General features: G+C 35.9%; 9 protein-coding genes across 9 annotated transcripts; 5 read left to right on the forward strand and 4 right to left on the reverse strand.

Moving 5' to 3' along the window:
* Positions 1-642: 642 nt before the first annotated feature.
* On the reverse strand, positions 643-1431 carry PHYBLDRAFT_181675 (hypothetical protein; the record flags this gene model as incomplete). The annotated part of the gene is made up of 4 exons (XM_018438502.1): positions 643-862; positions 940-1122; positions 1190-1264; positions 1345-1431. 4 exons carry the CDS (start codon positions 1429-1431, stop codon positions 812-814), a joined length of 396 nt encoding a protein of 131 aa, XP_018290951.1. The 3' UTR covers positions 643-811.
* A 4640-nt stretch (positions 1432-6071) lies between these two features.
* PHYBLDRAFT_159037 (hypothetical protein) lies at positions 6072-6786 on the forward strand. The gene has a single exon (XM_018433904.1). The coding sequence runs from the start codon at positions 6154-6156 to the stop codon at positions 6709-6711; it is 558 nt and encodes a 185-aa protein (XP_018290952.1). The 5' UTR covers positions 6072-6153; the 3' UTR covers positions 6712-6786.
* Positions 6787-10065: 3279 nt separating this feature from the next.
* PHYBLDRAFT_65159 (hypothetical protein) lies at positions 10066-11602 on the forward strand (the record flags this gene model as incomplete). The annotated part of the gene is made up of 7 exons (XM_018441408.1): positions 10066-10087; positions 10150-10280; positions 10374-10493; positions 10591-10688; positions 10763-10883; positions 10964-11266; positions 11393-11602. 7 exons carry the CDS (start codon positions 10066-10068, stop codon positions 11600-11602), a joined length of 1005 nt encoding a protein of 334 aa, XP_018290953.1.
* Positions 11603-12442: 840 nt separating this feature from the next.
* On the reverse strand, positions 12443-13849 carry PHYBLDRAFT_77971 (hypothetical protein). The gene is made up of 5 exons (XM_018443319.1): positions 13684-13849; positions 13396-13632; positions 13206-13315; positions 12960-13069; positions 12443-12808 (listed from the first exon to the last, which is right to left on the reverse strand). The coding sequence occupies exons 1-5, from the start codon at positions 13832-13834 to the stop codon at positions 12472-12474; spliced, it is 945 nt and encodes a 314-aa protein (XP_018290954.1). The 5' UTR covers positions 13835-13849; the 3' UTR covers positions 12443-12471.
* A 357-nt stretch (positions 13850-14206) lies between these two features.
* On the reverse strand, positions 14207-16453 carry PHYBLDRAFT_65157 (hypothetical protein; the record flags this gene model as incomplete). The annotated part of the gene is made up of 5 exons (XM_018441407.1): positions 14207-15223; positions 15327-15380; positions 15458-15919; positions 15985-16103; positions 16168-16453. The coding sequence occupies 5 exons, from the start codon at positions 16451-16453 to the stop codon at positions 14207-14209; spliced, it is 1938 nt and encodes a 645-aa protein (XP_018290955.1).
* Positions 16454-18181: 1728 nt separating this feature from the next.
* On the forward strand, positions 18182-19306 carry PHYBLDRAFT_65156 (hypothetical protein; the record flags this gene model as incomplete). The annotated part of the gene is given in 5 exon segments (XM_018441406.1): positions 18182-18279; positions 18496-18529; positions 18611-18763; positions 18783-18826; positions 19222-19306. The coding sequence occupies 5 exon segments, from the start codon at positions 18182-18184 to the stop codon at positions 19304-19306; spliced, it is 414 nt and encodes a 137-aa protein (XP_018290956.1).
* Positions 19307-21674: 2368 nt separating this feature from the next.
* PHYBLDRAFT_104073 (copper fist DNA-binding transcription factor) lies at positions 21675-21947 on the forward strand (the record flags this gene model as incomplete). The annotated part of the gene is made up of 2 exons (XM_018427814.1): positions 21675-21722; positions 21804-21947. Coding segments are annotated over 2 exons (192 nt in total), but the record flags the coding sequence as incomplete, so codon positions are not given.
* A 1850-nt stretch (positions 21948-23797) lies between these two features.
* On the reverse strand, positions 23798-24912 carry PHYBLDRAFT_146238 (hypothetical protein; the record flags this gene model as incomplete). Its single annotated transcript, XM_018431608.1, has 8 exons — positions 23798-23882; positions 23953-24077; positions 24135-24238; positions 24324-24396; positions 24506-24566; positions 24629-24659; positions 24741-24803; positions 24882-24912. 8 exons carry the CDS (start codon positions 24910-24912, stop codon positions 23798-23800), a joined length of 573 nt encoding a protein of 190 aa, XP_018290958.1.
* Positions 24913-25332: 420 nt separating this feature from the next.
* Positions 25333-26364, forward strand: PHYBLDRAFT_65153 (hypothetical protein; the record flags this gene model as incomplete). Its single annotated transcript, XM_018441405.1, has 4 exons — positions 25333-25404; positions 25482-25552; positions 25964-26104; positions 26232-26364. The coding sequence occupies 4 exons, from the start codon at positions 25333-25335 to the stop codon at positions 26362-26364; spliced, it is 417 nt and encodes a 138-aa protein (XP_018290959.1).
* Positions 26365-26799: the final 435 nt, after the last annotated feature.

Here is a 26799-nt window from a genome sequence, read left to right on the forward strand (position 1 = left end):
TTATGATATATCAACGTAAAAATAAGCTTTATATAGCATTCTATTGCCTTGTACTAATATTATTACGAAAGTATGTGAATTATAATAATATATACACTATGTAAGCTTTTTGTTTTTGTTTTTAGTTTTTTTGGAGAATGCTCATATAAATTCCAAGTCAACGAGAGCCAATCATTTTTTTATATTAAAATTTGAGCTTTGCTTCTCCCCTCCGCTCAGAGAGGTGGGGAGGGGGCTTTATCCTATAGGCAGTTGATATGTAACCCTTCCCTACTGCTTCTAATAGGCACACAGTTATACCTTTCTATTGTCTAAGATTTGATGTACTTTTAGCTTATCACGTGATATATGAAAAGGACTGATTTTAAAAAAGATGCATATCATGTGACCTTGGCAATTTCCTGATTTTTTAAAGATATGGAGAGTAAAGCTATCGCACCCTTAAAAGCGAAACATCTAAAACCATTGAGACACCCTGTTGAACAGATTGAAAAGTAAATACCCTATAACCCAACATATCCCCTTTGCCCTCCATATATCTATAAAAAAAAAGAATTATTTAACTTTGTGGGCATGAAGCTTATTTGGTTACTGAAATTTAAAAAAAATAAGCCACTCAGAATCTATAATCACACTATTCTTAGCAATTTTATATGGTTTCTTGTATTGATACCCTGTATTATGTATATGAGCTTTTAAAAGTATATGAAAAATGGAATACTATATATATATATATATATGTATATATATATATATATATATATTTAAAAAATGAATGTCTAAAAGTTCAGAATTGGTTTATGTGTACAATTTAGTTCTCGACCTTGGCGAGGAGCTCAGAATCGCGGTAGAGGTGGTATTCCTAGATATCAAAGAAGACAATCAATACACCGCATCTATCTATCTGCCCCCCAATACAGAGATTGTCATTACTATTACCTCATCCTGAATCTTTACGATGCTTCCACCGTAGGTAGGGAGAAGGACCTTGTCACCGGTAGCGACCTGAAGAGGGATGTGCTTACCATCCTTGGTCAAAGCACCCTTACCAACAGCAACAACTACACCCTCGTTCAACGCTTCTTGAGCCTTCTCAGGAATATAGATACCAGATGCGGTTTGCTAAAGTCGAATACACTGTTTTGAGTAATCTATTTTTTTTTCAATCTAATATCTACCATATTTTTACCTGCTGTGCCTTGACACGCTGGATAAGGACGCGGTCCAAAAGGGGAACGATGTTCTTGATCTTTGTGGCAGCAGACTAGTGGGAGGTTAATGGAGATTCCACTCGACTATCTTTGCGTACATACCATGATGATATTGAGTAAAAGGAAAACAAACCAAGAAAGATGGCGGGGGCCTGGATGGACTTGAATTAAGTCTATGTGACTGCGTGCGCGAATCAAAGAGGCGTGGGAAATCTTCCATCAATGCGCACCTCTTGGTTTTCAAAGTAGTGTTCCGTAGCAGACGTCACACACGTCTATTGAACTTTAGGTTTGTAAAAGCAAAAGTATAATCATTTTTGTTTTTGTTTTTAAATAGACAAAAGATAGGGACTGTACGAGATAATAATTGGTACTTTTAAATATTTTGCTTTTAACGACCAACGATCTAATCCTTGCTTAAATAAAGAATATCTTAACTTCGCAAATCATTATTGTACTTGGTTAATATTACAATTTAAGAAAATTAAATGTGATACCATATTACTGGTAAAGTTTAGTCTTTAAGAAATGAATATGGAAAATAGCATGTTTTTAGTGCTACAACAATAGACATTTTGCCTTTGTACTGAGAAACTATATACTAATAAAATCTAGAATATTCCCGCCGATTTTTTTTTCAGTAAAATTTAGAGAGGTTTTACTTCATATTTTAATAGCAAGGTTTAAATGAGGTTTAAACTATATGAAAGTTGTTTTTTTTATACGTCTAATGTTTGTTAAGAATATTCCAAGCTACCATAAACGATCATTAAACTTTGTTATTTTTCACTTATTTGGCAGCACTCCCAATCGCACGCTATCTATCAAAATTTGGCTTTCTTGACCACAACAATAAACATTGAATCCAAATGATACATACAAAAGACTTTTTTTAAGGAAAAAAAAGAAAGAAAACATCAAAATAAGCCGGCTTTTTCTATATATCATGCTTCTTCATCCTCCTCTTCTTCTTCATCCTCTTCATCGCCGAATGAGATGGCAGATTTACTACCCATCAAATCCTCTTCTTCTTCATAATCATCCTCTTCCTCCTCTTCCTCTTCCTCATCCTCGTTGTCTTCTGCTCCACTTTCTTCGCGTGGTGCGCCACCAGTACGTATACGATGCTCCTCCTTCTCCTTCTTCTTACGCTCTACATCCAATTCTTGTTTATGTCTACGATCGGCCTTCTCCTTCTCAGTGCGTTGTCTCTTGCGTTCGTTCTCCTTGATTTCCTCGGAGGTCTTCTTAACATAACGATGGTAAAGAACTTCGCCACCACACATTCCATTCTCAACCTTGATAAGCTCTAACGTCATACGGGGACCAAGCTCATGTAAGCGTACGGCACGTTGGTCATTCTTGCGGTTATTACGGCCGTGGTAATCTTGAGCAAGTGTGACAGTAGATTCGGGTCCATCCTCGACATCACTTTCGGAAACAACAGCCTCCTTGAGAATATAATCTGAAATGTCTTCGTAGTCACCTAGATTGGGGATATCTGTGTTGATAACACGCTTGATCGATTTAGACACACCAGTGGTTTTTACACCGATACTGTAGTGTCGTACGTCAATCATGCCGGTATCTTGGTTGTAGTTGAATAGCAGAACACGGCGAGCTTGAGATAGTTGCATCTATTTTTGGAATCAGTAAGATGATCAATTAAACCAAGGTTTTTACTTACGGTCTGAACATCGATTGATGGGAACATGTTCTGCAGCATCACAGTCATTACTTTGAACTCCTTTCCCTCCTGCTTGAAATTGTTCAAGACAAGTAAAGGACTTTTGCGATACTCAAGCTCGGAGGTCTTGGGGGCCTTTTGTAACGCAAGACAATCTTTAGCAAGAGCATATTCTGCAATACGGAAGGTCAGAGTAGGGCCGCGCGGTGCACGACAGATACGCAGGTTTGTGTTTTTTTCTGTTCTACTGAAGATCATAAAGTGTGTGACGCCAAGTTGGCCAGCTACCATTACGAAATCTCGTAAACGATTGGTACGTCGTTCCTAATTAACAAATTCAGTTGAGAAATGGACTGCTAGAATACTTCGTATATATGTATTCTTACCCTAAGATGTGTTGCAGTGTGTGGCTCCATGACACGGCGAACATCATGTACAAGAGCTGTGACTGATTGACCGACAATTCCAGATCGCACCACAAAACTCTTTGGGATCTTGTTCATTTCCTCCTCTGTGGGGACGACATGGGTCTTGGTCTTTCTCTACGGTAAACGATTAGTATTATACTCTTTAATGTGTTAATTTGGTGCATGTGCTTACCTTTCTTTTACCCATGATTTATAGTTTGTATGAATGCAAAAGTTTTGCAACAAGAAAAAAACCTCGCTTGTCAAATTGTTAGCAGGAGAACGAGTCACAAGTGGTCACTCTTGTGCAATGTGTAGAGGAGTTTGGCTGTCACACCACAAGAAAATGGCTGTCATAGCATTGGTTTAGCCATATGCAAACTGAAAGCTGGGGAAAAGAAAACTGGTTGAAAGATGACCTAGTGTGATATTCTAATCAATTTTCATTTTCTTTTTTCTGCTTGAGAGGTATAAATAAACCTTATGAAATTAATGGCACCCATATATTTGTCTATATATATATTACTTTACTATTATATTTAGTTGCCAAAAACCGAAAAGAAAGGATATCATTACATAACTGAGAGTAATAAACGATCCAATAAAGCTGGATTTTGCTTCTGTTAATTTAGCTGCTTAAAACATACTTTGCAGAAAACTTTTTATATGATGAGCTGCTTATCTATTTCCAGAAGTTTAAGACCAAAGAAGTTAGGTTATATAAAATGACTTTTTGAAACACATATACAATTCTTCTAGGTACAATGCTTATTCTCGCATTGATTGTTCCTTAAAGGTAGGCAGTGGAAAGACTTGAAAAATTAGACATACTTACGCTTATGCCAAAGACATCAATGCTATAAATTACAACATTCTAACTATTGTGTGAAATGGACTTTTATATACAAATTTACTAATAGAAAAAAATTGTCTCGATCTCAATAGAAACACTGTACAGGGCTTTCTATATCATTTCCTTCTTGGTTTAATACTTAAAAATTATTCTGAAACCAAATTAAATGCGAGACTTTAAATTTGATTGCGGCACAAGATTTCGTTTATTTCTTGAATGGTATTTCTGCCAATCATAAATTTTTTCTTTTTGTATATTTTTGCTGGCTTCAAATTTATTGCAAAAATATATCTATAATCTGTGTTTGATAGTGGTCCTTTTTGTTACAGTAGTGCACACTTGCTCACCCCACAACTGTGTAATCTATATAAACACACACATATCTACAAGCCCGGTAATTAATGTACTGGATTTTTATCCCCAACATGTGTCCTTGTCCATGAGAGTTTCCCAATACTATTCTTTTCTATCGTCTAAACAATTAGATAAAGCAATTACTTCCTTTATCCTTCCTTTCAACCTTTTTCACTTATACTATGGATCATGTATTCCTCTTTTAATTAATAGATATACGCATATTATAAGCCCCAAATCAAACAAGATGACTGTCTCTTTCTTTCTAAATATAGTGCCCTATTAACAGAAATATAAGCTTCCAATAATGCCCTACAGGAAAATTATACCTCTTCGTTTGGAATCTAAGAATTTACAATGGGTCAAACTGATCTAGAGTTCCGGTACATTAAAGTGAGCGTATTACTATTCTTCACTCTGAGCTGAGTCCTGTCTATTGATAGCGATCGACAGGTCCAGTGAGCAATGTTCCGTTTGTATATACATATATATTAAAACACAGCATAGATAAGACACAAGCCAGGTTGTTGCACGAGCTTAATCGCTTTTCTTCTCAACACTTTTTCTTCTGTTCACAAGTGATTTATTGTCATTCTGATTACATCATGGATCCCAACTCTGATCATGGCCAAACACTTCCTGCCGGCTGTCTGTTGGCTGACCGTGGAACTCAACAACACCAGCCTCAGGCTGAAGATATCTTAATCGACGAAGATCTTCTCGACCTCTTCCGAATCATCAAGCTCTTTCTACGAAAACGACCGAATGCCGAAAGAATAGCTAAATTATTGTTCTGTATATCGTATGCGTTGAGCGACAATGTAAAATTTTATCGACCCCTACATGACAACCATATGTATTTCCGAGATGAAACTGTCTACGGGAGTGCAGTACATAGCGTACAATTATTGAGCAACACCGTGTGCTGTAACAACCCCAGCAATTCTACCTCTTACCGTGTTGAGCAGGAGTTTCCTGCCTCCTCATGCCAGGATACCGCCTCTGCATCCTCAATATCATCATCTTCGCTCCCACGCCTCTTATCTGTTTCGTACCTCACTCATCCTACACCCGACGATACATCTACCGATGCTCACTCTGTCCGGCCATATACTCATTTTCGTCCTCTCTACCCTTATCAATCCAATGTCCGCCGCGAAGAGCCACCTACTGAAGTTTTAATGGAACCGCGCCAACGCGGATTCTATTACCAGGATGGCCGTATCTCTCGAGAACCAGCTCTTTTGCAACGCTATGCCGAGCAGGGTGTTCTTACTCAGGCTTCTCTTATGCGCAAACGCAAACGTCAGACATCAGACACAGAATTTCCTTATGAACTCACCAGCCTCCCATCATTTACAAAAAAATCAAAAATCCCACACCGACACGGTGAATTCGAACAAAGACGTAGGTACATTTGAACAAAAGACAAGTTTGTCAGGAGACCCTGACAGATTTGCCATTCTACTAGGCGAAGATATTTTGACGAGAATGCGATTGATCAGTATGGCTGATCTTGAGCAAAAGGCATCTCGGTTACCAGACAACTTCACCTTGGCCATAAAACAAGCCTCTATAGGTACAGGCGATCCCTCAAGCCAACTTGAGCCAGCACTCCGGATTCTGACTGAACACTCAAATATGAAGCCTCATTTGGATAATGGTATGAACCAAAATGGTATATATTACAACACAGACTACTACCGACTCTACCTGGCATTTGATCAATTCCAAAAGATCTTTGCCCAACTCTTCCCACAGGAAATTGGGACGGATCTTGAGGCAGACCGGGAAGGAGAGGGAGAACGAGATAGGGACAAGGAGAGGAATGCGAATATGAAGGCCTATCGGGTGTGGATTGAACCACTCTTGACAGAAACCAACTGGGCAGCCTTTAGACGCAATATCGTCGTGGGAGAGCGTATGGTGCAGCTGACGAATGTGGTTGGACAAGGACTGGTGCTCATGACAAAAGAACTGAGTGGGTCGAAACTTCATTTGACATTTACAAATAACGAATGGGATGACTTTATCAATGGTCTCATCGACCCAAACGACATTCAAGATCTCAAAGAGCTCCAAAGCAAGTTCTCGACATGCTATTGGTTTCGCAGTGATGGTAATATTGTCACAGTTGAAGAGCGTGCTAGACTTCTTTCTGGCCAATCAAACATACCTCATTCTCCAAATTCTGAATAGCACAGGCATATACTACTTAATAATAATAATAATAATAATAATAATAATAATAATGATAATAAATAAGCATTTTAGAAACACAAAAGATGTTATCTTTGGTCTGTGGTTCAATGTAGCTCATAGAACTACCGTGCATACAAGCGCCATCTCCGCTTTCTTGACCATACTTGGATACATCGGACAGATATATATATATATATATTGGATCGAACTTGTGCAGGTAAGGGACAAGAAATATACGCCCAATTGGACTTTATAATATTCAACACTATGATACATAAATATTTATCATACATAGATTTTTGTCTTAAGATTAAGATTTTTACCCAGGATACAGGGTATATAGTATACTACAACGTCTATGCCCAAATGGGAAATTAACTACAGCCATTTTTTTAAAGAAAGGTTGATATCAGATTGAAGGTTTTTTTGATACACGTACTATGTTAAAAGAAGTATCAATCTCCTGAATAGGAATACATATACATATGTACGACTTTAAACTTAAATCACATATTATCCATAATTATTTCTAATGGATGAGTAGACACTAAAATTAATGTCGTTCGATAGGCACAATATAAAAAGGCAAAAATGAACAAATTTATGTATAATATGAATCTGTGTAAGCTACCCAGAGCTTCTATCAAAGATAATATATAGAATTTCGTCCAAAACTGGATTTAATAGATCGTGTCGTTAAATGTTCTGAACTCGCCAGAAAAATGGAGACATTTATAAGTTGCTATATTTGACAATCGACATCTAAAACAGGCCCAAATTTGCCTTTTTCAGAACCAGGATCTTCTTAGAATTTGGAAAATTTGTCCAACTTTCAATCTGCAAGTTATATTATTTTTTCTTATTAAATAAGACAAAGCTCATAGGGGATACATGCACGTATGTCTTCTCTATATTGTGCATAAGTTATAGCTGCTTTCAATAGATTTTCACGGAGATACAGCCTATTTATTCAATGTATCATGGAGAAAAGATGTACAGAATATATGCCAGGAAAACTATGTGAGACATGATTTGTCCTTATTTCTTTTTTTGGGAGCAATAAATTAGAGCTTTTAACGACACTAGACGACACATTATCTAATGGAAAATTCATGGCTGCTAAAAATAAAAGATTGGTGAAACCCAGTAAAAGATAACGCACTCTGGCAGCAGTTGTGAAAACTTATCAGTTGATGAGAACATCATACTGCGTCAAATATAAGAAAAATATATCTTTATATATTTCAATCTTTTTCTTTAGAATAAACTTGACATTTAAAGATCGAATTGATTAATTACATATACAATCGACACTCCTGGCTACCCTATCCCTTGATTTGAGAGCGAGAGAATAAACTTGATTTTGAGGAAATATTTAATGGGAAATGTATAGCATCATTGGAAATTCACTACAGGAAAAAAGGGGTGTTTTTTGTAATTGTGACTTCATTTTTGGGCTATAATAATTAAAAAATCACCAAAAAAATCAAAATGAAACAAAAAATTTCACCACCACAAAAATTGGAAGCCAAATATGGTAGGGTATGGTACCCAAACAATATTATTGGCCTAGAGAATTTTTCTTTCTATAATTTCGTGAGTTGAATATTTTTTCTTCCAAATAAAGGAGGAAAGAAGGTTTGGTCCTACTTCAAACTTTTTTGATCACAACAAAAAGCTGTTCAAGTAAGACAAAACATTGAATAAGGAAATGCGGAGGCTGTATTGTGTAATAAAAAAATAATTCTGTTAAAATTCGGTAAAGGCAACGATTTTCAGCATATAAAACGACTTTGTCAAAATTTCAAATAAGAAAAAATATACGATTTTTTTTGTTTCTTAGATAATATTAGTAAAGAATGCCTAGCAAAGGCAACCTTCTAAAGCACAACTCAACCCAATGAAGATATAAATATATACACATATTTTTTTTAATAAGTTACAGCTGTAATTTCAATTATTTGCTATTAGAACATACCTCTTTAACTTATAAAAATAAGGCAAACCGAGAGAGAATGACAGCGTTTTTTTTAAAAACATTTCTACGAGTTGCAATATTGATATTAAAAGCCAGTAGACCAATGAGAATTTTTTAAATCGATTTTGAATAAGTGTGGGATCACGTCCTTTGCGTTGTTTCTTACTCTACTTTACCAACAAAAGTTTGTTCATTACGTGTGTTTACATATAGTATATTATCTTTTTAGGAAACGTGTCTATATATTCTTGTTTTTAAGGTATGTATAATAAAAAAGCAATATTGTACTTTGTAATGCAGTTATTCATCTTGGGTCTCATTAGCTGACAATTAGCCTTTTCATCATCTGGTCAAAATAAGTTGAGATAATACCTGCACACCTAGTTTACAAAGTAATTGAATACTAACCATCTTTTATTCATTTTTACTTGTAGAGATTCAAACTTTTATGAGATGCATCTCGGTAAACTCAAAGGTAAGCTTTTATTTAACTTATTTTTTAAGCTTGAAATACTTATTCATATTTATATTTTATTAGGCTGCTCTTTTATTCCACTATTAAGGTAGCTCTTTGGTGCCTTTGTCTTCAAGAATTATAAGGGATATAGACTCCATGACCCTATCTTTAGCTTAGAATAACTAGATTTAATTTATTATATACTTCTGCTCATAAATTATATGGTGTAGCTATAGCTTAGCATTTTTTTCTACTTTGAAACAAAAAATAAAAACCAATTTATTTGAAACACAATTTTTTTGAACCATTTTTTTTTTGAAAACGCATTTTTAAATCCGTGATTTATTTCGACCAGAATTTATCGCAGATAATTGTGTCTATATATGGGCATGTAAGGTACATCTATATTCCTACACAAGAAATTTCTCTGGCGGTTATTTGTTAAAGAGCGGAGTTATAAACTAATCCATAACAGGCAGGAGGTGAAAAAGTGGGTAGGCAAAAAACACCCACCTGGACGACCTCCTGAGCGGACCCCCAGTGAACCCCCGGAAGCACCTCTTTTTTTCCCGTAGTGATTAAGCACAGATTTAAGTAAAAATGGATAAAAAGGTTCAATTTTCCACTAGATAACGTGTCGTCTAATAGCTATCTAGCATACAGTTTCAAAGGCTATATACTAATAGGAAACGCCAGCCCTTATATTTTAACCGTTGTGCCTTTAATACCGCTGTTTTTTTAGTTAAAAAATTCAGACGAAATACATACAAAAAGGTGTTGGAAGGGATGTTGTCAGATTCGGACATTTCCATGTCCAACCAAAAATGAAGTATGCGAATATGCAATAGTCACGTGCCTTGTCTGTGAGCGTTCATGGAGAAGAAGAAGCCAAGAATGACAGAGTAGAATTCTGCCAATGCAAGCTGCTGTAGCGACAGGTAAAACAAAAAAAGTCATTGACGATGTACACCAATAGATTGAAGTTGTTTTATTTTAATAGGGTTCTATAATGTGCTTGTTACCAAGGCACTTATCTTGTGGATAGGTGGCTGCTCAGTGGTAGCTGCAATATTTCAACAAAAGATGCTTTTACATCTCCAACTTCGCCCCCATCTAACTGTTCATCATCAAGTAAATAAAGAATTTGCGAAGATTTAAATTCAAATAAGAAATAAGAATTGTATACTAAAGAATACATACCCTTTTTTTTACGCTAATTACTAGTTTTGGCGATTATTGACCTCCCATTGCGCATTTACCAATTCCGGGGACTTATTCTATGGAATGCTACTCTTATATGCTATGCAAGTAGTTGAGCGAAATTTTGGCTCTGCAAAATATGCAGTAAGTTTGACTCTAAGCCTTTTAATCTCATAATCAAGTGTGCCCGAGGAATCAGTATAATATAGCTTACAGAACTTCTTTTGGGATACTTGTTCAGGCCTTTGTGTTTGTAGCTTTAGGTTTAACTAGCTTACTCGAAGTTGGGGCATTGGTACTCGGCAAAGCTTTGGGATTAAAGCGTATTCCCGGGGGACCGTGAGTGATTTCTAAAATGAAAAGATTTTACCCATACTCTGTATTGATTGAATACTACAATGTCTGTTTTATAGATATGCACTATTGTTTGCTATGCTATACCAGTATCACCGTATTGTGCCAGTCGTTTATCGCTTACGGGTGTTTGGCTTGAGCCTCAATAATAAGATGATTATTTATCTTCTGGCTGTAGAGGTAAAAAAAAAAGATAAAATGTTTCAAGCAGTATTGGGTTTGGTGTATCGCGATATGTTGGTTATATCTCAAAACAACAGATGGCTTTTTCACAAGGTATTGACACCCTTGCACCGGCAGTATGCGGGCTGCTAGTGGGAATGCTTTATCGATCTGATGTGGGTCACATAAAACAATGGAGGTTCCATCGATCTTTTAAATCATTTGCAGTACAATGGTTACGTCCCTGGTTGGCCTCAGCTCCCATCGCACGTTCAACGATGACCATGCCAGTTCAGCAAACTTCAGCTGGATTTGCCGTAGATCGTCTTGTTTCAGCAGCTGGGCTGCGGAATCGGCAGCCCCAAAGTACAGCAACTACCACCGAAGCGAATTCAGTGCGGGTAATTTTTCTCGATTACTTTAATATGTGTCATATAATCTAATCCAACTAATTCTTTCTTTCTGTTTTATTTTAAACCCTCAATAATGACAAAAATGACAAAAATATTATCATCAACAACTATCAGGCTTATTTGGATACACTGACAGGAAGTGCAGCAGTCGAAAGTAATCTAGCCCCACTTTCAGAAGAACATGTTGCATTACTGTCCAATATGTTTCCTGAACATCCACCCGAGACTGTGGAAAGAGCTTTAGCGGCTGCTAATAATGATGTCAGTAGAGCTGTAGAAATTATGTTGAGCACACCTGCTCCTGAAGGGAGCAATACTCATTAACTACAAATAAATATCAACAAGCATCATTTTAATGTATAAAAAAACACCACTTGTGATCTATCCGTGTTGGATTTTTTTTTCTATTTACATTCGCACATGAAACAAACAGACAAAAAAATACACTGTTGATCTTACTGCTGAAGACACAATATATATTTACTTTTTTTTTTAGTAATAAATGAAGAGAAGTCGATGCATTTTTTATATGCCTTATACCATGCTCACAGTACATTATGAATGATTATATAGAAATATCTTTTGCAACTGTAGACGAAACAAAATATAGAGTTAATACATGATTACATACAAAACCCAAAATACACAGCAATACTTTTACAACTGTGAAAATATTTCAATGCGATTTCTGTATAAGTTTCTGTCGCTCAAGTATGGTACGATAATTCTGGTATAGATGACACTTAATTCAAAATGACCTGTGTACGATAAACTAGCAATTTTCTTTGAAGCTATGTATTATACCTGAGTTCAGAGAAAATGCCTAAAAGATGTTATTCTATAGGATTAGAATACATTAAAAAACAAATAATGAAATTAGGAAGGATACAGTCCTAGAAACTAATGTTGAAAAATAGTAATCAGATGCGTAACTTATAAGCCTTTATTAATTAATGAAACTTGGGCTGGTTTGAGAACAATAGGGATGATTTAATATATACTTGTATTTCAATTGCTGTGTTAATCAATGCTATTAAATACAATAACTCACATACATACGTACACACACGCGCGCGCGCGTGCAAAGATGTATTTAATAAAGTGGCAAAATACGATTGTTTGTACATAATGTACACATTTATAGGAAAAGAAAAGAAACCAAGAAATAACGAAAAAAAAATATTTATTAGACATTAGAGCTTGTTTTGGGGAATATTCTTGTGCAGGGTAACATAACCGTTGTTAATAACTATAGCATCTCTTTCTTTGACCTTGGCAGCGAAGATTACAGCGTCGATCTTTGCATCAGGACCATCTACCTTCCACATGTAGATCTCAACGGTTTCGCCAGGGAATACTGGAGAAGCAAAGCGGGCTTCAATAGACTTGAACAATTTGCTATCATTCTTGGCAAAATGTTTGATAATAGAATGTGCGCAAGCACTGTAGCTGCAAAGACCATGGAGGATTGGCTTGGGAAACCCAACCTTTGGGGCTAGCTCAATGTCAGCATGAAGAGGGTTGTAGTCACTATAAAAATAAGAAAAAGTAAATATCTATATACTAGTCTTGTGGATATAGGTTTTTGTTTGTTTGTTTGTGTGTGTGTGCATTTGTGCGTGTTTTTTTGCTTGTGTGTTTGTATACGTATGCACGTGTCAGTACATGCGGATTTACTTACCCAGAGAGTCGATACAAGAGAGCCTGGTTGGGGGAAGTAGAGAAAACTTCAATAGCATCAGGATTGCGCTTAGGAGGGTTGTAGGAGACAGCCTTGGGTCCTTTGGGTCCCTAAAATCCGCAAAATTTACCCCGCATATTGAAAATTATAAATATATATATATAAATATATATAATCTGAAACGAGCTAGACCAAGCTATCCCAAAAGCACCTTGTATCCTTTTGAATTAGTTAAAAATTACTTACGTCCCAACCACCATAGCCGCGTACAAACGACTTGGTCAACATACGACAGTAGTGTACATTGTCCTTCTCACCGTAAATGTCCATTGTAGTTTCTACAACCATACCGGAACCTAATGATGGTCGATTGCATATTAGCTCCTAGAACTTTGTCATTCATTCGTTCATTCAATCGCATGTTATAAAAACCTGCCTTTGTCATAGACACCCGAGCATGTCTTCTTGAGAATAAATTCACCTCCATTAGCAGGCCAGGGATTGACAGCCTCAAGAGATTGCTCTCCATGAACAATCTTGTTTGGGTCGTAAGGTGGCATACCGGGTAAGTCACCTCCGGCTTTCATACGTTCAGCAAAAACGTTAACGTCACCAACATTGCCTCTGAGAGACAGCACAAGAGGGTATGTAGCGAGAGGGCCAAAGTTCTTATCTATGTTAGGAGTAAGTAAGAAACCAATTAAAGAGTGTTAAGGTTGCATACCGTTCTCGTAAACATATCTCATTTCATCTTCCTTGACACCGACTGCCAGGGCGTAAAGGATGAAGTCGCGACGATTGCAACTGACTTTATCCAGGGCAAAAACATGGCCGACAGCCTTGGAGGTGTCTACTTTGAATCCTTCGACAGGCATTATTTTTATTTGGTGTGTGGGAAGTGTGTGAAAAGAGAAAAAAAAAAAAGAAAGAATGAATGAAAGACCCAGTCTCTTCTGTACAAAGCACAAGTTCCTCTCCGCTAAAATTAAACATATCTGCTTACCAAATTGTTTTCACACTCATATTTCAACTTTAATTTTATTTACATAGTAGAAGATGTGTGGGTATATTTAAGCGTGTATCTCTTTACATGTACCAGTTTTTTTTATGTAATTATATATGAAATTATATATATTTAAATAAAATGGGATAAAGAGAACAAAACACGGGTACCAGCCCCAACTAGTATATATAATGTGTATGTGTGTGTGAATAGTAATGTATAATAATATAATTAACGGGTTGAATTAAAAAGTCATCAAGTGTGCTATTGATGGATTTTTCATCCAGTTGGGAGATTCTTTAGAATGATTATTTAGGGTAGATTGTTTGTCATTCATCAGCAATGCATTAGAAATTCGCAGTGCTTCAAGAGCAGCATCGGATGTAGTTGCCCCATAATACATCATCGGCGTATCGAGTAATTTCTGCTGTTTATCAACTGTTTGCTTAGGTTTTGCTGGCACTGTGATTTGATGTTGGTGACTCTTTTCTTCGACTTTTTCGTAAAGTAGCATGTATGGATTAGCTTGTAGAACAGTATCAAGTGAACATACATCCACCTTTGTATCTGACACTCGGTACCATTGATCTTTTCCTTCCCATTTTTCTTCTCTGGCTCCACATTCATCACATCTGCACGTATTGGAAACTAGTCGGCGTTTATATGTAACGAAATGTCCGTAGCTGTGATTTCCATAATGAACCACTACACTCATCAATCGATACTTGCATGTATCGTTCTCTGAAGAAAATATCGATATAGGGACATTTGGAGTCGTATTCAGGGTGCCATTGGTGCAATATGGTGCTAGATTGAGATACTCCGGAAAGCTCAACTGGCAGAGGTTTTTATAAAGCGCCCCGGATTCATGAAAGGCCGATCTTGAGATGTGAAGGCAAAGAATTGTCGGTGGTTTGGCAATCATTACTTGCTTGCTTGACAAACGACGTGTAGCTCGAAGTATAGGTACTTTGTCGCTGCTCTTACCCCACAGCTCAACATCTTCAGCCTCTTCCTCAATTCGTCTCTGACTTAATCTGGTCTTGATCTCGAACCTGATACTTTCAAGTTTGGGGAGATGTTTGGTAATCTCGGGCTTATTCTTAGACTGCTCGTTTAGATTTTTTTTTTCTAAAATTTGTTTAATATCCAATGAAATAGCCTGGACCGTAGAAACAAGAGTGCATTTCCGACAGGTGACATCCTTGAGAAACTCCATGGATGTAAATTGTTGAAGACATTCATGTAAAGTGGTTGTATACTTTTTTTTTAAAAAAAAAAAGAAAGAGTAATAATATCAACAGAGAATATTTTAATTATATTGAAGAAGAAAAATGGATTTGTGGATGGAATGAGTTACTTACAGCATTTGGTAAGTTTAGCTGAATGTTATTGAACGGAAAGTGGCGAATAGCTTCCTATGAATAGCATGAGATTTCCGAAAAGATTGGTGTGCTTTGTCCACGTTTTATTATAGCAGTATAGCATTAATTACCGTATAGCCACAATGCATACATGACAACCGGTTGGCCAGTAACCCGGATAAGGGGTTATCTGAATGAGTTATTTCTTTAATGACCGAAGGACACTTTAGAGGTTTGGATGTTGTAGGGAATAGTTTGGTATTGACGGTATTGGGATAGAGTGTTTCCGCGAGCACATGTTGTAAACCGCCTATCTCACACTGCTCCATCTTCTGTGTTTCGGCTTCAATTGCACTAGACAGTAGCTGGAAGACCTCATGAGCGTCTTGCTGTTCTCGATTAATCACCCGACGATTTGAAGGCATTGTAGCCACAATTTCGGCCGGTCTAAATGAAGAACGCCAATACAGCGGTTTAGAGAGCTTCCGCATAGTTTTTAAGAGTGCTCGAGTAACTGGCAGAGGAATGCAAGCAACAGCAGATTGACTGCGTTGGGTTAAATAGGCATGCAACGTCGGGAGTGAGGAAAGTGCCTGTGTGTAGAGAGTTTAAGCGACATGAAACTTTGTCTATCAGCAGGATAATGGTTTTACTTTACTTGTAGAACAGAGTTAAGGAAACACGAGTTTCCAGTATTTACGAGACCCGAGACTACGGCAGATGTGTCTTCTGCTCCGTTTGCTGGTTTCACACACATAAGCGCATCTTGCTTATCGACTATGAAGTAATAATCAAGGAGTAAGTAAGATAGATGAAAGAAAACATTATAATGTGTTCTAACATTGCATGGCTTGCCAGGTGTAGTCAATGTCCAATCGAGCTAAGTCATTGTAATAGGCATCCGGCCGGGTCATCTCTATGAGCTTTTGGATGCCAAGCATTTTAAAGCATGCTTGGAGGGCTGATTGGAAGCTTCCATAGATAGTATAAACAATGTCGTTGTATAGTGGACTAGTCTGGATTACCGGCTTGATGATGGCCAGCAAACCGATAATAGCGAACACGAGCTGTACAAAAAAGGTCACGTCGTTAAGTAAAGGTTGGAGCCACCCTAGAGTCGGTTCCATGGTCTATATGAGCTGTCAATCTATAAAAATAGTACACATGTATAAGGTTTACAAGTAAAGTACTTTTGTTCCCTAGTAACTAATTGCTATTTTTTTTTAAAAAAAAAAGCAATAACTAGCGCTTTTTCAAATATTTCAGTATGAACAAATTGAAATAAACAACTTGGTGTAGTTGAACTGGTTGGAATCAAATTGTGTTTATTGATAAAGATATTAAGTGTTTGATATCATGATATAGCTCTTCCTTTATTTCCATTACTATTGTTATTATTATTGCTTTTTTTTATTTCTATTACTACTATATATCAATTACTAAAGGACCTATGATTTGGAGATAATTATTCGAATATCATGAAAATAAAAGAAATGCCTCCTTATTTCTCATGTGAATCGACGGTCACATTATTTTATGTCACACAAGTGGTGATGGGATCTTGCTGTAAAGGTGAAAAATCTCCATTGTAAACATCAGCCAATCAGTGAATGAAATAGCAATTTATCGGGAAATGTACTTTTGGCCAATAAAGTAAGATGCAATTGATTGAGTTTTTTTTTTACTTTCTTTCTTTCTTTCTTTCTTTCTTAGGGATTCCAACATAGAAGTCTCTCAATTAATGCTTTATTTTGGTGTAATTATAGCACTTTGTACAATGCTTTCTGCGATATTCTTTATCGAGGAAATATAGCTGCTATAAAAAATATTCTTGTGTACTGATTTGTATTCTGAGTTCCGTGAACCCTGATTGAGGGAAATACAGATCGCTTCTCTCGGAGAGGAAAGCGGACGAGTGTCTTTTTTGGTGTGGCGCTTGTGTTGTCATTCAACTGATGGTTATGATCAGTCAAATATCAAAAGCCAAACCCTGCCTTTATTATTATTATTATTAGTTAGTCAGTTAGTTAGTTATGTATATATGTATATATGTATATATGTATATATTAATATATGTGCCTTTATTTATTTATAAACTCGTACTAATAATAATAATCATAATATTAATAGTAATATGTGCCTGGTTTCTATGATGATGCTTTTTTTTTTGGGTTGAGCTAATTAGAGTTTAAAAACTGTTTCCATGGAGACAAATGGCTAGGTGTTAAATAAGGAGGAAAATAACGCCACTCGGGTTTTATATACATTATATATATATATGATTATATACGTGTGTATGTGTGTATACACGCGCGTGTATTGCTCATTATTCTTTACATTTGATCCTTTTAAAAGCTCTTTGATGGTTTGTCTGAGACGGAAAACCTTTGACATACTGTATTTGTATTAAGGTGCGTCGTTTTTATAAACTGCACAACCACAATGAGCTCTTTTTTTATTATTTCTTGAAACATACACAATTTGTACTGGAATTGAAACAAGTACCCTGCAACACAAAAATATTATGGCGTAATGGTCGTACTTGCCACTTGGGAAAGAGCCTATTCTCTTACACATCAATAGAGTTTTAGACAAGAAAAAAATGTATATAGAAACTGTGGTAAGAGAATAAGTTGAGTGACAGAAGTGACAAAGGATTGTGAGACCTCCAACTGTTACGTAAAAGTTTAATTGTACATACGATTTTGAAACCTTGGACCAGCCTGGTGATAGAAAAAAGAAAAGAAAAGAAATACCAATCTATACGCCACGATTGAGATCCTATTTGGATCAATTTCTTGGCACGACCAGAAGATCTTTTTTTTAACCTTTTCGATTTCTTTGGACAGCCGATTATGTTTACGCGGAGCGGAAGGTCCTTATCGATGCGTTCATTACACATTGACTTTATGAGACAAACGGTGGCATCAATGCTGTTCTGCAAGTCGTACTTGTGAGACAAAACCCTGGCTGTCAGTACACAATCTGAGTTCTTTTTTCTTCTTTCAATCGTCAAAAGTTAGAATAACCTTGATGGTGCTTCCTCAACTCAGGGGCCTTTTTTTTTAGTGAGGCAAATTTATGTAGGATTAAAGAAGAGTAAGAGTCGTGTGTATTATATAAATGTATTTTTTTTTTGGAAATTTGGCGTGCTTTTTTGTATATAAAGGTATTGTGGAACAAAAAAGTGGATCGTTGTGGGGGTGAATATCATCATCAAATGTGTCACCTTATTGAATGAGAATTTAATGAGATTAAGATGATTTCCTTTATATACATATCAGTTTTGGCTACAAATTGATTGGCTGTATTGTAATATTGAATATATTGATTATATTGAATATATTGGTTATATTGGTTATACATTAGTTGTATTAGCTAACTATAATTATAACAGAACAGATCAGAACCAGGCAATGATTACTATGGGTATCAATGTATAAGAATCTTGACTAGACTGGAATCAAAGGAGGAATACTGGACCCTTTTTTGGATCAAAAGTAAGTATTTGCCACACAGGGTCAAGTGATGGTTGGTTTTGGTTAAATGTGGCCAAACTTGCCATGCTTTTTAAGATATTGTCGCGCGCACCTAGATACAGTTTCACATGCCTTGCCTAAAGAGCACAAGAAAAATTCCGGGACGGCTTGTTCCTTGATTTCCACCTGGCTTAGTAGTGAATATCCGATAAATTATAATATTTTCTAGGGTTTGTAGATCAAATAATAAATAGATTTCAAGGCACTAAGGACTAAGGACCAAGGACTAAGGACTAAGGACTAAGCATTAAGTACTAAGTACTAAGTACTAAGTACTAAACCCACGCACACCTATATATATTTATATATATGATGCTACTATATTTGCCACGTTTATGCATTGGTAAATTATAAAGGGGAAGTATGATTATGATTATGATTATGAGCATGAGTATGAGTGTAAGTGTGGGTGTTGGTGTGGTAATTATTACCGGTCACTGAAATGAGGATATGATACATTGATACAAGTTTTGAGGGAATAATGATGCCTTTTTGACTATAATGGATGACTGTGGTTACCTTTTTGTTGTCTGCCGACTCATCCAAGGTCCTCCTATCGCCATTGATCTTGACGTAACATATCTGCTGTTGCAGACTGTGTGGCCTATCCTTTTACTTTTCATTTTCATTTTCTTTCTTTTTTTTTATACTCTTGTGACTCGCAAGTTTGGGTGTAACTGCGCTGTTTCTTTTGTGTGCTTTTTTGCCCTTGAGGTATGTCAGTAATTTCAACTCTAGCCAAAATAACGACACAGGTGTATGTATATAGATATAAATATCATGTTTTTTTCGACCAATAGAAGAGATATTCAAAAGAGAAACAGGATCTTGGTGCACCCTTCCACCTTCCCAAACCCCACCCCTGTAGAACCCTTTTCAGAATTGCTGCAAAAAAAAAAGAAAAAAAAGAATTATAATCATAATCATAATCATAATCATAATAATACTACGAATACTAACGATAATGTTAATGCTAATGCTAATTCTAATGCTAATACCACCACTTAATAATCATAAAAATAATAATAATCATAAAAAAATCATAAAAATTGAGAGGTTTCGCAAATGATACAGAGCGTTGGTTAAAGTATAATGTTGACCCCGCGAAATGATAGTAATAGTGATATTATTATCATTAAAGAAAGAAATATAGAAGATTATTTGGGTTGAATTGTGTGCAGTAGAAAGAAAAGAAGACTAGAAGCCATTTGGTATTTAATATGAATAGAGCAAAGCAGGGGGGGCTAGCTATGATATATTGATAATGATAAATAGAGGGTAAAAAAAAAAAGGGAAAATAGCAGATCTTTGGATTGAATAATTATTTTTTTTCTACCAAGACAAGAAAAATAGTATAAGGAAGTTTACAAGATACAAAAAGGGTTTCAAGTTTGTAAGTGCTTATATATAGAATATATCCACTCTTCTTTAAAACCGTAACAGCTTAATGATAATGAACCAAAAAGAAAAAAACCACCACCTTTATATATCCCTTGGCTTTATACATTATTCTTTATAGAATAATACCAAACCAGTCATTTGTTATTAAAAGAAAATGATGGTTCTTTTGGTGCAGAAAGGAGAGGGGACAGCTTGCACGATATAGCAAGTCCGCTGATGCGTTCAAATCGCTATTGAACAGTACTCAGGCCGAGGGCCAACACCCAGGCACAAAGGGGAGAAAATAAGGCGTTCTGAGACCAACGCAATAAGAGATGCGTTATTTTGGCTAATGGTTAAATTTAACGTGCCTCTTGTCGCTTTGCAGATGAGGGTGGTTTTTGCTCACTTTTCCTTGTCTTTAGATTACCGAACTTGTTTATATATATATATATATTTGTATTTGTATTTGTATTTGGTGCTGGGATCTAGAATACACTAAGGTTTTATTCAATCTTCTTACCTTTGAAACCTTGCTCTGAATTCCTTATTTTTTTTCCCTCTTGTTGCAAATAAGAAAATCAAGGGAGAGATCCGCCCACTCCACCCATTCACACAATTACAATTATAATTCCAATTCCAATTCCAATTCCAATTCCATTTCCTATACGCTTACACTTACACTTACACTTACACACACACAGATATATATATATATATTATACGCTTTCTCTCTTAGACTTGCACACTCACACAAAATTGGCTCTAAATAGGACTTTTTTTTGACTCCCTCTTTTCCTTCTCTTTCTATTATTTTATTTTATTTTTATTAATATTTTTTGAAGTCAAAAAAGTCACCGTTCTTTATTAATATTTTGGATTTATATATTACACACAAATATATATATATATAATTGCATATTATATATTTACAATTCTTCTATTTTACAACCTTTTTTTTTATATTTTATTTTATTATTATTTTTTCCTAATCTTATTAGGTAATTAATCATTACCTATTTATTATTTATTTTATTTTATTTTATTTTATTTTATTTTATTTTACTTTATATATATATTTTATATTTATATATATATAATTATATTTTCGGATTTTCACTATTTAATACCTTTATTTCTCTTTCAATTGGGTATGCATTATATCTCTACAAACACTCTGGATTATAGTAGTAACAAAAGTTCTTCTATCCGCATCAAGTACTTTCTTGAAAGCCTTGTTTGAACGGTCTAGGGTTGATCTCAGCAACAGTGCTGTATCGGCTTTTTTGCCCACCTATCTCTCTCTCTCTCTCTCTCTTTATTGCTATCTTACTCTCGCTGCCGCTGTCGCTCTCCATTTGCACCTCCATCTCTATCTCTATCTACACCTTTTTATACTCTTGTCTGTCTACGCCTTACATATTATAGCACCATGATTATCAACGGCTCCAAGTTTGCCTGTGGGACCTGCATAAAGGTATACCATTAAATCAGCTTTTGGATAGAAAAATAAATATATATGTATCTATTCATTTCTCACTCATTTTATTTTATTTAGGGTCATCGCTCTTCTCACTGCAGCCATACTGATCGCCCTCTTTTTAAAATCCGAAAGAAAGGCCGGCCCGTGAGCCAATGTACCTATTGTAGAGATCTCAGAAGGACTAAACAGATACACGTCAAATGCGTTTGCAGCGAAAGAGGTATTGAATTTATTCCATTTTATTTTAATAGTCTTAGTATTGGAGTATAAACAAGGGGTCTTAATAGTATATTTTGTCCATTTGTTTGTATTTACGTTTGTTTATTTGTTTGTTTGTATTTCCCAAAGAAGTGTCTACCCGCCCACCTCAGGAGCTCTGTCATCCATGCCACCTGCTCCTGGCTAACAAGAAGTCTAGCAAGGCGTATGTAGGCACATCAAACGAGTCGGATGCCAAACTTCTTATCCATCAACAGTCCTCTTCTAGCACCCAAAAATGCACCTGCCAGCACAAAACAACCGTGCGCACAATCCCTACAGACTACACGTCCTTGAACCCTACCGACCAACAAACCCTATCCCAAGCACCAAATATTGACTACACTCCAGATTTTATGAGCGACGACATCAACTCATGGAATACGTCTAACCCACACGACCAAGATCAGGATTTCTTTAATCAACAGTACAGTAACATCAACATCAACAGCAGCGATAGTAATACCAATAACAATATCAATAACAATATCAACATCAACAGCAACATTAGTATCAGCAGCAGCAGCAGAAGTAGTACAAAAAGCACAAACAGCGTAAATAGTACAAACTTCAGCTTTGTCTTTCAGTCCCCAAAGATCTCAAAACATCCCAAGCTTCGACTCAGCAAAGTCAAACGCAGTCAGTCAGCATCCACTCAATCAACTACCCGTTTTCTCGAACAAAACAGACGAGTTCACGAGGGCTACATCTCTGACCAGAGTACCTTTTCGCCTCCCGAACAAACCCTCAGCCACGCATTTGGCTACTCTTCTCTTCCACTTGTCGAAGAAACACGATATGCAGAAGATTGTATTGAAGTAGATATGTTTCCAGCCCAATGTCCAGCCGAACTGTCCGCACCACCTGCGTACGACTATGTCTCAAGCGAAGAGTTCTCAAATGAAATGAATATAGCAGATACTGAAGAGCTGACCGCCCTACTGAACGACGTGCTGAGCCACCGCGAGACAATGTCTTCCAGCACGGCTTCTGTGTCAGACACACTGTCCTATGTATCAGTTCCTCCGTCCCCAAAGGGCCACCCTCCTACTTATGCCATGAGTTGCCTAATACCAACCCCTCCACAAGCTCACCTTTCCCAAACTATGTGTGGATTACCCGGGTCCCAGCAGCGCTGCCAGCCCAAGAAGAACAACAAAAATTCACGAGGTGAATCAGTCGTCATTACCATCACCCCTTTGCCTTATTTCAACAGCCGTCGTTCTTCATCCCAAAGCTTACCTGACCCAACTTCCCCAACCACCACCACAACAACAACAACGCGCGTTGTTACTTGTCACTGTGGTCCTTCATGTACTTGCCTTGGCTGTTTTGTTCACCCAAACAATCTTTACTTTCCTACAGAAATCGTTGATCCCTTTGCAGGATTTTTGCATCATCCAATTTCATCTGCTTCTTCAATGTATAGCTCAGACGACGAAAGTTTGCATATCATGGGCATGTAATGTCAGAGAGAAAAAAAAACACCAACCAACCAACCTCTCCTTTATTTATATATTCTGTTTTACTTTACTTTATTTTACATTCATTCAATCCTTGTCTTTCATAGTGATCTCCAAATTACTTTCTTTATATATGAACCCTTTCTATTATTTCTCTTTCTTTCTTTCTTTGATTTCCTATGCAAAAATTCTTCTTTTATTTTTATGTATGTATATAAGCACCTTTCATTTTCACTTTAATTTTTTTCTTTAAAAAAATAATAATCCCTGTACTGAACTATAGAAATCCTTCTCCTCAAATATGTATGCTTTACTGTAAGATCTTTCAATAATATATAATTTGTACAATCAGACTGGCTTGGTGTAAATTCTCTCTGGTTCTCCAATCTGATAAGCAGCCGTTCTGGCAGCATTAAACAGATAATCACTCAATCTACGAGAATATTGTTGTTATATATTTAAAAAAGTCAAAAGTAAATGTCTTCTTCTTAAAAGTAATTTACCTGTTAAGATAAATTCCTACACTGTTATCACACAGCTGATCACGCACGAGTATCTGTACGGTTCTCTCTGCACGACGACAGACCGAGCGTGATACATGTAAGCTAGCACTCGCCTTTCCTCCTGACTGTGTAAAGATATGTCAGTACATAGAAAAAAAGAAGACAAGGAAGATTGAACGTACCGGGAGAATGAATTTAGTCAGTCTAGGCAATTCTGCGTCCATTTCGTCGATCCATTTTTCGAGTTGAGCAACATGTTCGCCTTCTTCATCAAAAGTAGTACGTTCTAAAGACCAATTTTGTTTGGAGATGTGATTGAGTGATCCAATTGATTCTGTTAAATGTTCACAAAATAAGACAGTCATTCTTACGGAGCTTTCTTTCATTGGATCTGTCGCGAGGGGTGGCAATGTTGGATCCGATATCTTGCAACAAGCATTGGATCTACAAAAGTACAATTTTCGTATAGACACATTATTATTTATTTCTTTACTTGTTTTACAATTTACTCTTTCATCAAAGATTTCCTTTTTTCAAAATATTTTAATCGTACCTGTAACAACTGCTCCACTAGAACTTTACTCTTTTGATCTTCCAAGTATGACATTGCCAATCTAAATCAAGCAAAATTATAAGCCTATTTAGATTCTTTTGTAAATTATTAATATTATCTTACCCAATGTTTGAACTCAGCTCATCGGAAGTTCCTGCAACACAAGAAATATATATATATATTTGAATATTTTCTTGTTAATAATAGATTTAATATTAATGCTTCATATTATTACCAAGTGCCTCAAAGACATCGTCGTCTTTAACCAGACGTTCTCCGTTATAAAGACTAGAAGTTCCTAAATCATAAACATCAGAATATTGAAATTTGTACACATTTATTTATTGGAATGACTTTCTGGTCAGTTGGAATGTACCTTTGTCGCCTGTCTTGGTGTAAATCTTCATTGTCTTAATCTTTTGTTTGTCATTGCCAATATTAATGTACCTTTTCTTTTCTCTTTTAATGAACAGAAAAAAAAATACTTACTTTTATTTGTTGCTTTCAAGAGTGAAGAGTTGCAAACCTATGAATTTAATATTTTAGATGGATTTAGGAGATAGGCTTTTTTCTCTCTCTCTCTCTCTTTTTTTTTTTTTAAAACGCGTCTTGTCTTCTGCAGTCACATCTACAAAAGAAGATCAAGATGGGAACACAATCCTAATAATATAAAAAAAAATATCTCTCTTTGGTTGTAGGACAAAGGTTTCTCAATCGCACAAAATCTCACCAAAAATATACAAATATGCATATTTGAGTTTTACGCACTTTCCAAATTTGTAATAACACTGAAAAATTAAATTAAAAGAAAAAAAGGGTTTAACAAAATGGTGAAACACATTTTCAGCCTTTCTTTCCTGTGGATTTTTATTGTTTTTCTTCTTCTTCTAAACATTGATGTACGTAAAGATCATATAACCAAAATTCGTTAATGATAAACACATTAAACAACTTTGGATAAAATATATGTGTTTAGCCTTATAATTCGGTTAGAAACGGTCCACATATAGACCAGAATATTATAATCCCAAAACTATTGGTTAAAATGTACAGTTGTTAAGATTTTGTCAGTGCTCACAAAAATATCTCTAAAAGAAAAAGCTAGCTTTTTATCTGCTACCAATATATCACTTTTCCCGGCTACAGATACAATGGGAATATAACACTCATATCACACTCATGTCTGAACAATCCAAATAAATTTATTTCGTTGAAAAAAAAGAAGACAAAATAGATGAAATCGATAATCTTTTATTCGAACCATTCCAGTCTATTGACAGCTGTAAATGTATCTTAATAAAATCTTGAGTAGTGAATTAGGCTACATAAGAATGAGCTTCAAATGTCATCTTAGGAATACCTGGCTATAACTAGGGGGAAAGATTTATATTCTTTATACTCTCTTTAATCTTCGTCTTACAGAATAACCCTCCAAAACACATTATGTTAATCTTGCAGTGTTTCCGACTTGAATGTCACGGGAAATCTTACTAAGAATTTTGCCATAATGTCGCAAGTTCAAGAAAAAAATGGTCTCTATTCCACAGCCTGTATTCAACCTGTAACGACTCCTTGTCTTTGTTGGCTGAAAACGTATCGGTAAAATCTTGATCTGGCCACAGTAAATTCCTCGTATGTGTATTATAAAAGGTTTCTTCTCCCGGGACCAATAGAGACATAGAGGTACTAATTATTTAGTGCTGGTTTGATGATATATTAACATAAGAAATGTTCTCTTAGTTAGGGATGTTGGCTTTCCTGTAAGTAGGTATTTGGATACTATTGTGGGTCTGCTTGATAATGGAGAGGACAGTGATATCTGTCTGAATTATCCTTCTAAACCTCATGTAGCCGCATGATTAATCTCGGAAAGCCGCAGTGTCTAAAATATAGACCTACCTCCCACAAATTCAGTTTGTATAAAGGTAATCTCCCTTTTTCTCCCAGGTTAAGTTAACAAAGAGCCCTAGTGTCCCTTTTCATGTAACATGAAGGTAAAGATTTGCGAAGAGAGAAGTAGCTGAACGATAAATTCTCAAGTTATTCTAAAAATCAAGTCATACGAAATAATGCAAGAAAATAGATGTGAGGAGATGTTTTAGGGTCACAATATGTATGCTTATGCTGGAATTCGGGTCCTTATAAGTAGGCTGCCAAGAAAAAACAGAGCTAATTATGATAATAGCTGAAAATATTTTCTGTTATAACAACCAATAAAATTCTTTTTGTATAGTATCTAACTCTATTTTAGAACTTTACTAGATAATCATAATAATCTATTATAAAGTAAAATA

This window comes from Phycomyces blakesleeanus (genome assembly GCF_001638985.1).
Source record: "Phycomyces blakesleeanus NRRL 1555(-) unplaced genomic scaffold PHYBLscaffold_12, whole genome shotgun sequence".
NCBI lineage: Eukaryota > Fungi > Mucoromycota > Mucoromycetes > Mucorales > Phycomycetaceae > Phycomyces > Phycomyces blakesleeanus.